The 12,784-nt window shown below is 43.2% G+C and overlaps 1 protein-coding gene across 6 annotated transcripts in view; it reads right to left on the reverse strand.

The window, feature by feature from the left end:
* The window catches only part of tnr (tenascin R (restrictin, janusin)), a 225,220-nt gene that overhangs the window by 58,348 nt on the left and 154,088 nt on the right, over window positions 1-12,784 (reverse strand). For all 6 annotated transcript variants that reach the window (XM_034104811.1, XM_034104816.1, XM_034104813.1 and 3 more), the window contains 4 exons: window positions 12,052-12,171; window positions 11,772-11,915; window positions 10,499-10,614; window positions 2,648-2,798 (listed from right to left, as the gene is read on the reverse strand). In XM_034104811.1, coding sequence (XP_033960702.1) covers window positions 2,648-2,798; window positions 10,499-10,614; window positions 11,772-11,915; window positions 12,052-12,171 — 531 coding nt within the window. The remainder of the gene's footprint in view (window positions 1-2,647; window positions 2,799-10,498; window positions 10,615-11,771; window positions 11,916-12,051; window positions 12,172-12,784) is intronic.

Here is a 12,784-nt window from a genome sequence, read left to right on the forward strand (position 1 = left end):
GGCTGAGGAGGTTCAACATGGACTCCAGGATACTCTTCTACATGTGCACCATAGAGAGCATCCTGACCTTCTAGAGGTGCACCATAGAGAGTATCCTGACTGGCTGCATCACGGCCTGGTACGGCAGCTGCACTGCCCTCAATCGTAAGGCTTTACAGAGGGTGGTGAAAACTGCACAGAACATCACCAGGACGGAGCTGCCATTCATGGAGGACCTTTACTCCCAGCGCCTCTGGAAGAAATCCCTCCGGATTATAAAAGACTCCCATCACCCCAGCCACAAACTGTTCTGTCTGCTGCCGTCTGGCAGGCATTACCACAGCATCCGGACTAAAACCACCAGACTCAGGGACAGTTTCATCCCACAGGCAATAAGACTGTTAAACACCTGAACTGTTGTAACAACATCCATAATATTCATCTGCTACTTAGTAATTATGTATCTATTTATCTAATATATCATATTTTAATGACTTGCATATAGACTCTTATTTCACCATTTCACTTTTTTTTTTGCACTATATTTTTCTGTTTTTCTGTATTATTGTGTTGCACTGTTGGAGAAGCCTGTGACCTAAGATTTTCATCGACATAACTACTCTGTAGCTATGTTTGTATGACAAATAAAGAACCTTGAACCAGTTGCTGCATGAAAGAATAGGGATACATAAAGTATTACTCTGCATGCTCTCATTGTTAGAGCATCAATGTCAAAATAAAGACATTTCACTCAAGGTAATGGAGTGTTAAAGAATGTAACAATAAGCACTCTGCTTCATTAACCTGTGGATTACCTTTATCCACTGAAGCTATGGTGTGACATCTGTTGCTTTAACAGATTGTGGGGGAAATGCAGGTGCTTTTGATCTCTGAATCAACATTTTTCTTGATGATTTCCACAGCAGGTTAACAGGTATCTAATACACAACTACAATTCAACTAATTTCCAGTTTATGATACATGTTGAATTATCCATGATATGTTTGAAGAGACAGCCCAAATAGCACCTGGGACAATGATCAGTTGTAATTGAATTGAAAGCCCCATTCTAGTTGAGCATAATGATTCTCTGTCAATGTCCCCAGGGCCAACTTATGTAAATGAAATATTCCAAACAGTAAGTGAAGCAGGCACATACAGTCCTTCTTAAAGCTTTTGAGATCTAAATAAGTCTGAGACTAAGGCTACACATATTGCAGGTCAACCCCCGATCCTTGATGTATTAGAAATTGGGCCCTTGGGTCTTGTCCTAGAAAACATCCAGAGGAAGACATCTGCTGAGAACCTGTTCTCACATCAGCTCTCCTCTCCCTCTGGTTTTCCTCAGACTCCTCATCACACTCACTCCGTCTCAGAGGAAGGATAAATCTTTGTTATTAATAATTGAGTAACTTCAAATTTGTCTTTTCCTCTTTCTTTATCCAATAAGGTGTCCTGCAGTGGGCCGTCATAAAATAATTAATGACAGTGTGCCATGAATTATTAATCTTTATTTAATTACTCCCCAGAAAATGAACAGAGATTTGACAGGACAATTGATGGTGTTTTGACTACGGACATCATAGTTTGAATTGTTACGAAAGAGGTTTGAATTGCCTCTATTACAGATGTCTAGTAATAATGGCAGCTGGGTGAGGAGTGGGGCAATACCTCAGTGAGGTTTACATTGGGGACATTAATAATGGCAGACTATCAAATACGCCAAGGTGACATCGTATTTAACTCTGCGTTTTTGTGTGCGTGTGTTTGCGTGGACGGGATATATGCTCCATGTCCTAAAATGACATTTATGGAGACAATTAATTGCTGACAGTTATAACAATCACTTAATTATTCAAGCCTTTAATCAGGCAAAATAGCAAACATTTGCTTCAATCAGCTTCTTAATTTTGAGAACTTGCAGTTTTTCTGTTATTTATTAACTGTAAAACAAACACTGTTGTTTCTGCAAAACAAGGACTTTGAGATGTCCCCTTGGGTGGGTTTTAACTGACAGATTAATACATTATAATACAATCTTTTATTTGCAGTACTGCTCACATTTCATATTAATATAAAATAAGCTTTTTCTGATCAAATATGCAAATGTGTTAGAAAAATGGTAGTGGCTATTTAATCGTATTCCTCCTTAGGCCACATTCACAACTTATCTTAAAACCCCTAAACACTTTATTATCAAATCAAGTTTTATTTATAAAGCACATTTAAAAACTATTTTTGGTCGAGCCAAAGTGCATGCATGTAATAAAAGCACACTACAATAACACAAGAAAACAAATTGAAAAGACAATAATTTACAACAGAAATATAAAGACAAAAAACAGAGAAATGTCATGTTATGGCAGTATTGCTAAATGTGTTTAACTAAATTAACAAAAATCAAGTTGTGTGGTTTGAACATGACCTGGCAACAAAAGCTGTAATCACATTGTGTTTAAAGGTCACCTATTGTGCAAAATGCACCTTTTGATGTATTTTGTACATAAATATGTCCCCCCGGTGTGTTTGGTATTTTGAGCAAAACACTCCATATATATATTTTTAATATATATGTTTTTATATATATCTGAGACCTATGCTATTGCCTAAAAATAGCATGATAGGGACCTTTAAATGTTGTTTCTTTAAAGATTCTATTCATACGTACATGTTGTGACAGTGGCAGTGAATGGCTGGCTGCGACCCTGGTCTCTGAGCGCCACCAGGTTCACAGTGTACTCCTCCCCTGGCCTCAGACCAGTCTGCACGAAGAAAGTGATGGTGCTGGGCAGCTGTGCAGTCATCCCTCCTTCATTGTCCTTTGAAAAAAAAACAAGAGATAAATGTGATGAGCTGAAGAGCAATGCAATCTGCATATTTCGAGTAAGTGCCAGCTACTTTGTGGCTTAAACTTTGCGTCTCAGTGGAGATAAGGCATCTGGCAGATGCACAATATGTCACGATCTGTCTGTGTTGTGTTTTGTCTTGTCTAGATTGGTCTTTGGTTTTCTGTCTGCTTTGTGTTTTGTCTTGTTTAGATCTGTCTTTGGTTTCCTGTCTGTGGGCCCTTCTCACTTCGGTTAAATGGATTCCTTGCATCCCTCACTTGCGTCGTTTTCCTGTGACTAGTCCCTCCCACCAGGGAAGCATGGAGAGACGCAAGGAAACCACGAGAAGCAGGGAAATTAGTTTTAAGAGCAATGGGACGTCCTTTCCTCCGGGGCGTCACGTCCGTTTGTGATGGCGCTGCACAGCTGATCGTCTGACAGCAGCCAGCTCTGTCCCCGTTATTTCCACAAACACCCCTGCCTCTGTTAGTACACATTTACTGACACAAACATTTGTATCATCTGTTGTAGACCCAAATAAATCAAATCAAATAAGAACTCATTCTCAAAAAAGATAAACGCCATTCTTAAAATGTATAAACGAACAATAGTTTGATTAATATTGATTAGAGTGCACAAAATAAATAAAATAATTCAGAGAAGAAAAAGAGATATGCTATCTATCAAAACCCAGTTAGATTAACATTCATTGGATTGCACACTTTGTTTGTTTGTTTGGATATGTAGCAAATTAACATTTTAAATAGCACTTAATGACTGACTAATATAACTGCTCGGGTCTTGATAGATTGAGTGGGGAAGTTCATGAGATATTTCTAGAGGGTTATCAAGAATAACTTTGATCCAATGACCATTTCCCTCTCTGTCTGTGTCTGTGTATTCTCTTAACCCAGCCAAATCTTTTTTCTTGTTTTGTATCTATATCTACGCCGGGATCCGGAGTCGAGGCTGATCCTCTTGCTGTAGTCCTGTGTCTTGGATCCTCTATCCTGAGTTCTGGATTAAGTCGTGGACTTTGGGTCGTGGCTAAACCTGTCTCTGCGGTCCTGCCTGGGTCTCATCATACTGCCTCCCTGAAGGCTCCCACAGGATTGTAGTTGACATCTTCATAGATTCATCTTCTTATTACAGACACATGCATTTCCTAATATTTGGACTACCTATGCTGTAAAATGTATTATCTCTTAGATTTACACACGGCATCTATTGTACGTCTGTCCGTCCTGGGAGAGGGATCCCTCCTCTGTTGCTCTCCCTGAGGTTTCTCCCATTTTTTCCCTTTAAACTGTGGGTTTTCTCCGGAAGTTTTTCCTTGTACGATGTGAGGGTCTCTAAGGACAGGTTTTTTCTCATACTGATATTCTGAACAATCTGTGCTGTTGTCTTAGCTGTAAAGTGTCTCTACTGTAGGCTATTTTTATTATATGCACTTTGGCTCGACCAAAAATCGTTTATAAATGTGCTATATAAATAACACTTGATTTGATTTGAAAAATAAGGCCATTGGGACGCTACTCAAGATGGCGCAGACAAATCAAGTTCCGGTGAGACCGAGACCGAGGAGCGAGGAAATGAAAAATAAGAGATGTGAGAAAGGGCCTGTGTGTTCCCTCCTACCTGTTTTCCTGATTGTGTTCACCTGGTGCCCCTGTGTTTTCTCCTCCCTCACCTGTCTCGTGTTTCCTTGATTAGTCCTGTGTGTATTTTATTTCTGGTTTTTCTGTCTGTCTTTGTAAGATCCTTGTTTGTCGTTGACTATGTTCACTGGGAAGAATTTTGTATGTTTCTTGTTGCCTTTTAATAAAGGTGTTTCCCGCCGACGACTCTTCTGCTGGGAGTCCTGCCAACACTGTGTCCTGTCCTGTTTGGGGTCCCATCGACACCAGCCCTTGCTCCGTCGTGGGTCCCACTGACACCAGCCCAGGTTCCGTCCAGGGTCTCGTCTACGTCTGACCCGCCAGGGGTTCCACCAGCTCCTGCTCGCCCTCGAGCCCGGCCCCCTGAGTGCCGCTGTGTTCGCCCTCGAGCCTGGCCCCCTGATTTCCCCGGCCGCGGTCTTCGCCCTCGAGCCCGGCCCCCTGAGTGCCGCGGTCTTCGCCCTCGAGCCCGGCCTCCTGACTTTCCCGGCCGCGGTCCTCGCCCTCGGGCCCGGCCCCCTGACTCTTCCAGCCGCTGCCTTCGCCCTCATGCCGTCCGCCTGAGACCCCCACCACGAACTCTGCCTTGCCTCCGGGCCATGCCGTACGCCCGAGTCCCCCTTCTCGGCTTCTACTTTGCCCCGGGATGTCCGTCTGAGTCCTTCCTCTGGTCCCCCTCCACCCACCCTGTTGGACGTTTTTCACTTTGTTTTGTTTTTTCTTGGGGGGGGGGGGTGTAACGTCACGATCTGTCTGCGTTGTGTTTTGTCTTGTTTAGATCTGTCTTTGGTTTCCTGTCTGTGTGTTCCCTTCTACCTGTTCCTTCCTACCTGTTTTCCTGATTGTGTTCACCTGGTGCCCCTGTGTTTTCTCCTCCCTCCTCCCTCCTCCCTCCTCCCTCCTCACCTGTCTCTTGTTTCCTTGATTAGTCCTGTGTGTATTTTAGTTCTGGGTTTTCTGTCTGTCTTTGTTAGATCCTTGGGAAGAGCTTTGTATTTTTCTTGTTGCCTTTTTAATAAAGGTGTTTCCTGTGAAGTCTGCATTTGGGTCCTGCCTGCTACCTTGACACAATATCTCCAGCAGATACACATAAACAGTGACTCATGTATGCAGTAGACTTTCTGAATTGTATATTTCCTTTGACTGATTCGTACATGTAGATGAATTAGCACATTAAGAACCTTGTTGCGGAAGTATGAGTCAGTGATATTTCTCAGGCCATGTTCTGCAGAGGCAGCACTCTGTACATTTCTAAAGGCCTGTCACTCATCCATATGGAGCCACTGCTTTTCCCAGCTGTTCTCAGAGAGCAAGTGTTGCACATGCACTTCCTGCCAACAGACAGATGTTCCACCTACTGCTGCTCCAAGATTCACAAAAGCCAGCGCTACGAAAGCACGTACATTATTAAAACAGAACTTAGAACAGCTTGCTGCTTTCCTGAATCAAAACTGTAATTAGAGATGTAATCCATTTAATCACCTCAGCTAAATTACCAATGTGGGCAGTAACACACAGCGGTAATGTTCCAATAACAATTGGTCCTCAATCTCAATAATAATACAGTTAAATGTTAAATTATGCTAAATGAATCACCATAACAGTATATCCACTACCATCTCCGATGCCAGTTTGCTCGTAATTAGTCATCATTCTTTCTGCCGACAAGGTCGCTGAGATGAGGAATGACAAAATACTTTTTCTGGTCCTTGTTGAGGTATTTTTATTACTTTAATTTGATGATCATTATCTGTTTGATTTCTTCTTGGTTAATTATAATGGTAATTTCGTTTTTCAAGTTAGACAGCATGTAATTATATGTCCCTAAACAAAGAGTCATGAAGTGATTCTAATAATCCTCTGACTATCACAAAAAGCAATATAATAATATTACATTTGAACGATATTACAGCAGTGAATAAAACTTTAATACCTTTAATGTGAAAACGAATGAAGCACCATATTTTTTAAATAACTACATGGCTGGATATTACTAGAGGCAAGGGGAAAATCTGTTTGGTGATGAAATGAGACGTAAACCCCCAATATGTCATTACAGATTAATTATACCTGATGCAGCTTGAAAGATTGATTTAATAATAATAATAATAATTTCAATTTATATAGCGCCTTTCACGAAACCCAAGGACGCTTTACAATGGGAAGTAACAAAATAAAAGGTAATAATAAACATACAGAGCAATAGCAGGAAATAAGTGACTGTAAATTAGTTGAGGCCAAAGGACTGAGTGAACAGATGGTGTTTGAGGTGTTTTTTGAAGGTGTCCAGAGTGTCTGCATTCCTGATTGCAGAGGGCAGAGAATTCCAGAGGGTGGGGGCTGCGACACTGAAGGCTCTGTTGCCAAATGTTTTCAGCTTGGAGCGCTGGATGGAGAGCAGCCCTTTGTCAGAGGACCGCAGGTGACGAGAGGGGGTGTAGGGCTGAAGGAGTTCAGAGATGTATGGAGGGGCTAGGGAGTGGAGAGATTTGTAGGTTAGCAGGAAGAGTTTGTACTGGATGCGTGACTTGACCGGGAGCCAGTGAAGGTGGATGAGGGTAGGGGTGATGTGTTGCCAGGGCTTAGTGTGGGTGAGGAGCCTGGCTTCAGAGTTCTGGATGTACTGGAGCCTGTCCAGGGCTTTGCTGGTGACCCCGAACAGAACTCCATTGCAGTAGTCCAGACGAGAGGAGATGAAGGTATGAATTAATGTTTGGTACTGATGTAGAGTTGGGTGTCGTCGGCATAGGAGTGAAAGTTGAGACCATGTCGGCGAATGATTTCACCGAGGGGGAGCATGTAGATGTTGAATAGAAGGGGGCCGAGCACTGAACCTTGCGGCACACCTTGGTTCACAGGGGCTGGGGGAGAGCTGGGTTTTCCGATGGTCACAAACTGTTGCCTGTTGGAGAGGTAGGAATGGAACCAGGAGAGGGCTGTACCAGAGAGGCCAAGGTAGACGGATAGGCGGTTGAGTAGGATAGTGTGGGAGACTGTGTCGAATGCGGCGGAGATGTCCAGGAGGATGAGGATGCTGACGAGGCCTGACGAGGCCTGAATCGGCGGCTATGAGGAGGTCATTGGTTATTTTAATAAGGGCCGTCTCTGTGCTGTGGTTGGATCTGAAGCCTGATTGGAAGGGTTCATAGAGCTCATGGTCGGACATATGATGGTGGAGTTGGGCAGCAACTGCTCTTTCCATGATCTTGCTAAGAAAAGGAAGGTTGGAGATCGGCCGGAAGTTGCTGGGGTCCTCGGGGTCCAGACCAGGTTTTTTGATGATGGGGGTGACAGCTGCTATCTTGAGGACGGCGGGAACCTTGCCTGATTCCAGGGAGGAGTTGATGATTTTAACAATGGTGGAGCAGAGAATGGGTAGGCAAGTTTTGACCAGAGCAGAGGGCATGGGGTCGAGAGAGCAGGTTGTAGCCTTAGCTTTTGAGACAAGTTTGGTAACCTGTGTGGCATCCACTGGTGCAAAGGAGGAGAGACAACATTGAGGCAGGTGTTGAGTTGAACGAACACTGACTGGAGGTGGTGTGGCATGTGGATGGGATGGGGCAGAGGCCTGGAGTTCCTGGTGGATGGAGTTGACTTTGTCCTCAAAGAAGTCAAGGAACCTGGTGCAAAGCTCGGGGGCGTCTGCTGGGTTGGGAGGGTCAATTGGGCGGAGTAGGCGGTTTATGGTGGAGAAGAGCATACGGGGGTGGTGTTGCTGGTCACCGATGAGTGAGGAGTAGTATTGTGCCTTAGCTTTTGAGAGGGCGTCCTTGTAGGATTTTACATGTTCTCTATACGCCTCCAGATGGACGGTGAGGCCAGATTTTTTGTGGAGCCGCTCCAGTTGGCGGCCAGAGGCTTTCATGGCACGGAGACTGGTGGTGAACCAGGGGGCTGAGTGGGTGAAGGAGACAGTGCGAGTAATGAGGGGGGCAAGTGAGTCGAGACTCAGGGAAAGAGCAGTTTTGTACTGGGCTACCAGTCCGTCAACCGAGGTGTCAGGGGGATCGGAGGCCAGGTGGCTAGCTATGAGGCTGGTTATGGCTGGTGCGCTCACTGATTTTAGGCTCCTGTAGGTGATTGTCCGCAGTACAAGCTGTCTGGGGAGGGCGATAGGCACAGTGAACAGGATGGCATGATGGTCGGAGACAGCCAGGTTGAGGCACTGCAGGTGCGCAGTTGTGCCAGAGGTACATACCAAATCCAGGGTGTGGCCTTTGGCATGGGTGGGATCATGGACATGCTGTTCAAAATTGAAGCAGTCCAGAAGTGCCAGGAAGTCAGAGGCAAATGTGCAACTGGGTGAGTCCACATGAATGTTAAAGTCTCCAAGAAGGAGCGTAGATTGGGACATGGAGCACATTGAGGTGAGTAGCTCAGATAGTTCCGACAGGAAGATGGCAGAGGCTGAGGCTTTGGGGGGGGCGATATATAAGAACAGCCTGGAGCTGTGCAGATCCAGATAAAGTGAAGGCAAGACATTCAAGTGAGGTGGTGTTGGGTACAGGAAGCTCTTTGATCGAGATGTCTGCCCTGTATATTACAGCCAGCCCACCGCCCCGACCAGTGGAGCGGGGCTTTGTAGTTATTACCCGGTCTCTTCCGTCCAGGAGTGAAAGAGAAAGTCAAAAAGTGCATCGTAACACATGCTCATGTGTGTGTTTCCATGTGTGTTAATCTCATCTGCCAAGAAAGACACAGCAGCTTGTCCAACAATAAAAAACAAAAAACTAAATTAAGACGGACCTTCCAGGAAACAGCTCTGGTATCCTTCTGATTCTATATAAATATAGATTGTAAGGCTGTATATGAATATATACCACTGAAACTAATGTAATAAAAGTACAGTGCTACTGGCAGCAATATTGATTGAATGATTGCTTTACAGGTACAACAAGCCCAACATGGGTATGATGTGCTAGCAGTGGGATTTTTCATTTTAGTGTCGGATATAAAATATCTGTAGCGGTTTTTAACAGCGTTAACGGCAAGTACAAATCTCACCCTGCACCTCCCCCTCTCTCTGCTTCCTTTTTGACAGAGAGTTCTGTGTTTTTTCACATAGCTTTCATGCCTACTTCCATTACAAGATTGTCAAAATTCACAATCCCCATTGCTGGATGAAATCCAAGGGGGGCGGGACTGCCAACTCATAATATGATTTCCCCCGTGGTTGGAGCAAGGGGAGGAAAAGCAAGGAAGGATACAGGAGGAGAGGAAGAGAGAGGTGAAGAAGAATGAAAAGGTTGAAGGGTACCTTTCGAGGGTAGAGAGGAAGAGAGTCAGATATTTCGACTGAGAGGTGGTGGATGGAAATAGAAACAAGAGATTAAGTAGAAAGGGTGGAAGGATGGAAATTGCTTGAAGAACAGAGAAATAGAGGATTGGGGAGAAAGAGAGAAGACGGCTGAAAGCAATACAATTAAATTAGGAATCCCGCTGCTTTTTTCCCCATTCGGAAATGTTCTATTCGTTAAGGGTTTGAAATAAAAAATAAAAAAAGCATCTTAACATCAGATTTGAGGCCGGACCAAAGGATATCTCCCCCCGAGAACACCTTAAAGGAGAAAACCAATTACTGTGAGAGAGCACAAGATTAGAGTGCAGAGAGTACCTGCGTTTACGGCGGGAATTAGGAAGAGAAAGGTTTTTGCTTTCTGGCTTTGAACCTGGCCCTGCTACAGTTTCATGAAGGGGTTATTCTGGAAAAGGGTTTATTGGCTCATCCACCTAATAGCCAATAAGCTTAAGACAATCCGCTCGTCTAATTTGGTATGGGCCTCAAGTTGAGCAAAACCCCCAATAAATCCATCCAGTTATTTTTCTTCCTGTTTCTTCAAGATGAATAAAATAAAATACTCTGTGTGTGTGTTTGTGGATGATGGAGAGAGAAAAAGACGGTCATTTGGTCATCCTTTTTTTTTGTCTCACACAGGACAGTGCACTTGTGTTACAGCATGAAATAGTGCTGTAGTCTCACATTGGGACTGACAGCGATCACATACGCTGAGTGTTCACACTGCTTTACTCTACCTTGGGGATGAAGCTGATCTCCCATCCATCGAAGGAATAGTAGAAGGGTAACCACTGGACCTCCACTGACGTCTCTTTGATGGATTTGAAGATTAAGCCATCGGGATTGGAGAGATCTGTAGAGGTAGCCAGAGACCTATTATTGTCTTCAGTGACCCACACAGCCCATAAATCACGACTCCACCATGTTGAGGTGTCCACTTTTTCTCTTTTACATTTGTTTTTTTGTTCTGTTCCCTCGGTAATACTTTAAAATAACCATCAATAATAGAGGGTAAGTTCATGTTTTATTGCTAAAATAGTACAAAAGCACACATTTCCTTTCATCAATTTATAAAAGTGTAACCCCCTGCTAATAAATATATTTAATACATTTCTTACTGATAAACAACCTTTTTTTCTGCCTATATATGCAATGTTTTCCTGTAGTACCGATGTCAACATCAGTGCCTCGGTTTAAAAGAAATGACTTGTACTTTTATTTTGCAAAATACCTAAATTAATTTTTCACAGGCAGCCGTGTCCTCATAAATCTTTCCAGATAATCAAATCCAATCATTTCATAATTACGTTTTGCAAAGACAACCCAACAAATCATATCACACATGAATAATGGTTGCACCAAACTTAATTGCCTTAAATTAACTTTATAACTCCAAATGTTGCTATCACTGAAATTAAAGTCACTTATCTGTGAAATGGAGGATCATTTTACCAGCCAAGACTGATGGCATCACACCGCACGGTAAGTAACCAGCTGAGTGGAGACAATATTCAGTTTGCCTTTGAAAACAAGCTCTTACTATTCAGAGGTTCAGTGAGCTTGCATACCTCTGATAAGCAGGGAATAGTGTTTCTTTGTCGGATCAGGTGCCCTGGTATTAACACCGACCAAGACTTTAATATTCAGAAGGTGTTCATAATTACGTGTGCGTGTATTTGAGTGTGAGTGACACCACGCAGGTGTTTCAGGTAGGAATCACAGCCAGTTGGCACTGAGGAGCAGGTGGTATTCTCACTATATTGACACTGAAAAACGTCTTGGGGAGGTTTTAACAAAAAAAAAAAAGGTGACAGACAAGGTGTGTGTGCATCTGTGTTCATGTAAAAATGAAAGTACAGCACTGAATGAGACGGAGGATATTTAACAAGGTACTGGTTTGAGGTATTACATTTATATTCTGTTGGTCATGCACCAAACATAGCCTCAGTGAAATATCCTTTAGTGCTCCCGTGAGAACATTTAGTCAAAACAGCCACGAGCTTCACTTACAGGTGGAAACCGTGATGCTGGCAGGGACGCTGATACTGTTGTTAATGACAGCGAACACGTTGATGTTGAACTCTATTCCCGCCTCCAGGCCTGAGATAGTGCAGGTCGTGGTATTGCCTGGAATCCTTATCTCCAGTTGCACACCTGATAGAAAGGCAGGTACAAAGATACAATGGTATATATATTTTCAAAGATATATATGCTTTAAGACATTTTGAATCAACTGTAACTGAAATGCACTTTTCCTTCCTTCTACAGGCCAGCATATCTCTGTACATACCTCCCGGGCTGCTGGGTGTGTAGGTCACTAAGAAATCTGTCAGAACAACGGACCCCTCCCACTCCACGTCGATGGTGCGGTCAGTCACACCTCGGATCTTCACGTTCATGGCGGGTGCCACTGTCGAGACAAAATCCAACACAAATGAAGTTTAAACTGCTTATTTTTGGTGTTTTACAATAACAATTATAAAGTGTAACGTCAGAAAATCCCCTTTGGACTAACTTGTTAGTATGTGTCATAAGTTTGCAGTTAGCCATTTAGCAGTTAGCCATTTTCTACCTTAGTGGGAATACTGAAAAACGCACTTGCTCAAAATTGTATGGCAACATTTTTCACACCCATAATTAACGATTTCAGTGTTTTTATGTTAGCTAGCAAAGCGAGGCATTTTTGATATATATCAACTCAATTTATGGAGCAAAAGCTAAAATATGGCTTCATGGCTTGGGAATTGACTGCCAGTGCTACAACTACTTCCTTAATCCAGACAAATAATATGTATCAGATTGAAGTAGACTTTTTAGTTAATTTATTTGACACCACACAATAATACATATCTGAATTAAATGTCAAGCATTTGAATGTACACATGTTGATTTTGAACCACAGCAAGCACAAGTCAGTAACATTAGATATAGTCTGATTAGCTTGAGCTTCCCCAACCCTATGAGAGTGAGCATTGAGATACTCAGGGCAAGGATCCAGATTAACTTTTACATTGATTACAACA

The sequence above is a fragment of the Pseudochaenichthys georgianus genome, chromosome 17, assembly GCF_902827115.2.
Source record: "Pseudochaenichthys georgianus chromosome 17, fPseGeo1.2, whole genome shotgun sequence".
NCBI lineage: Eukaryota > Metazoa > Chordata > Actinopteri > Perciformes > Channichthyidae > Pseudochaenichthys > Pseudochaenichthys georgianus.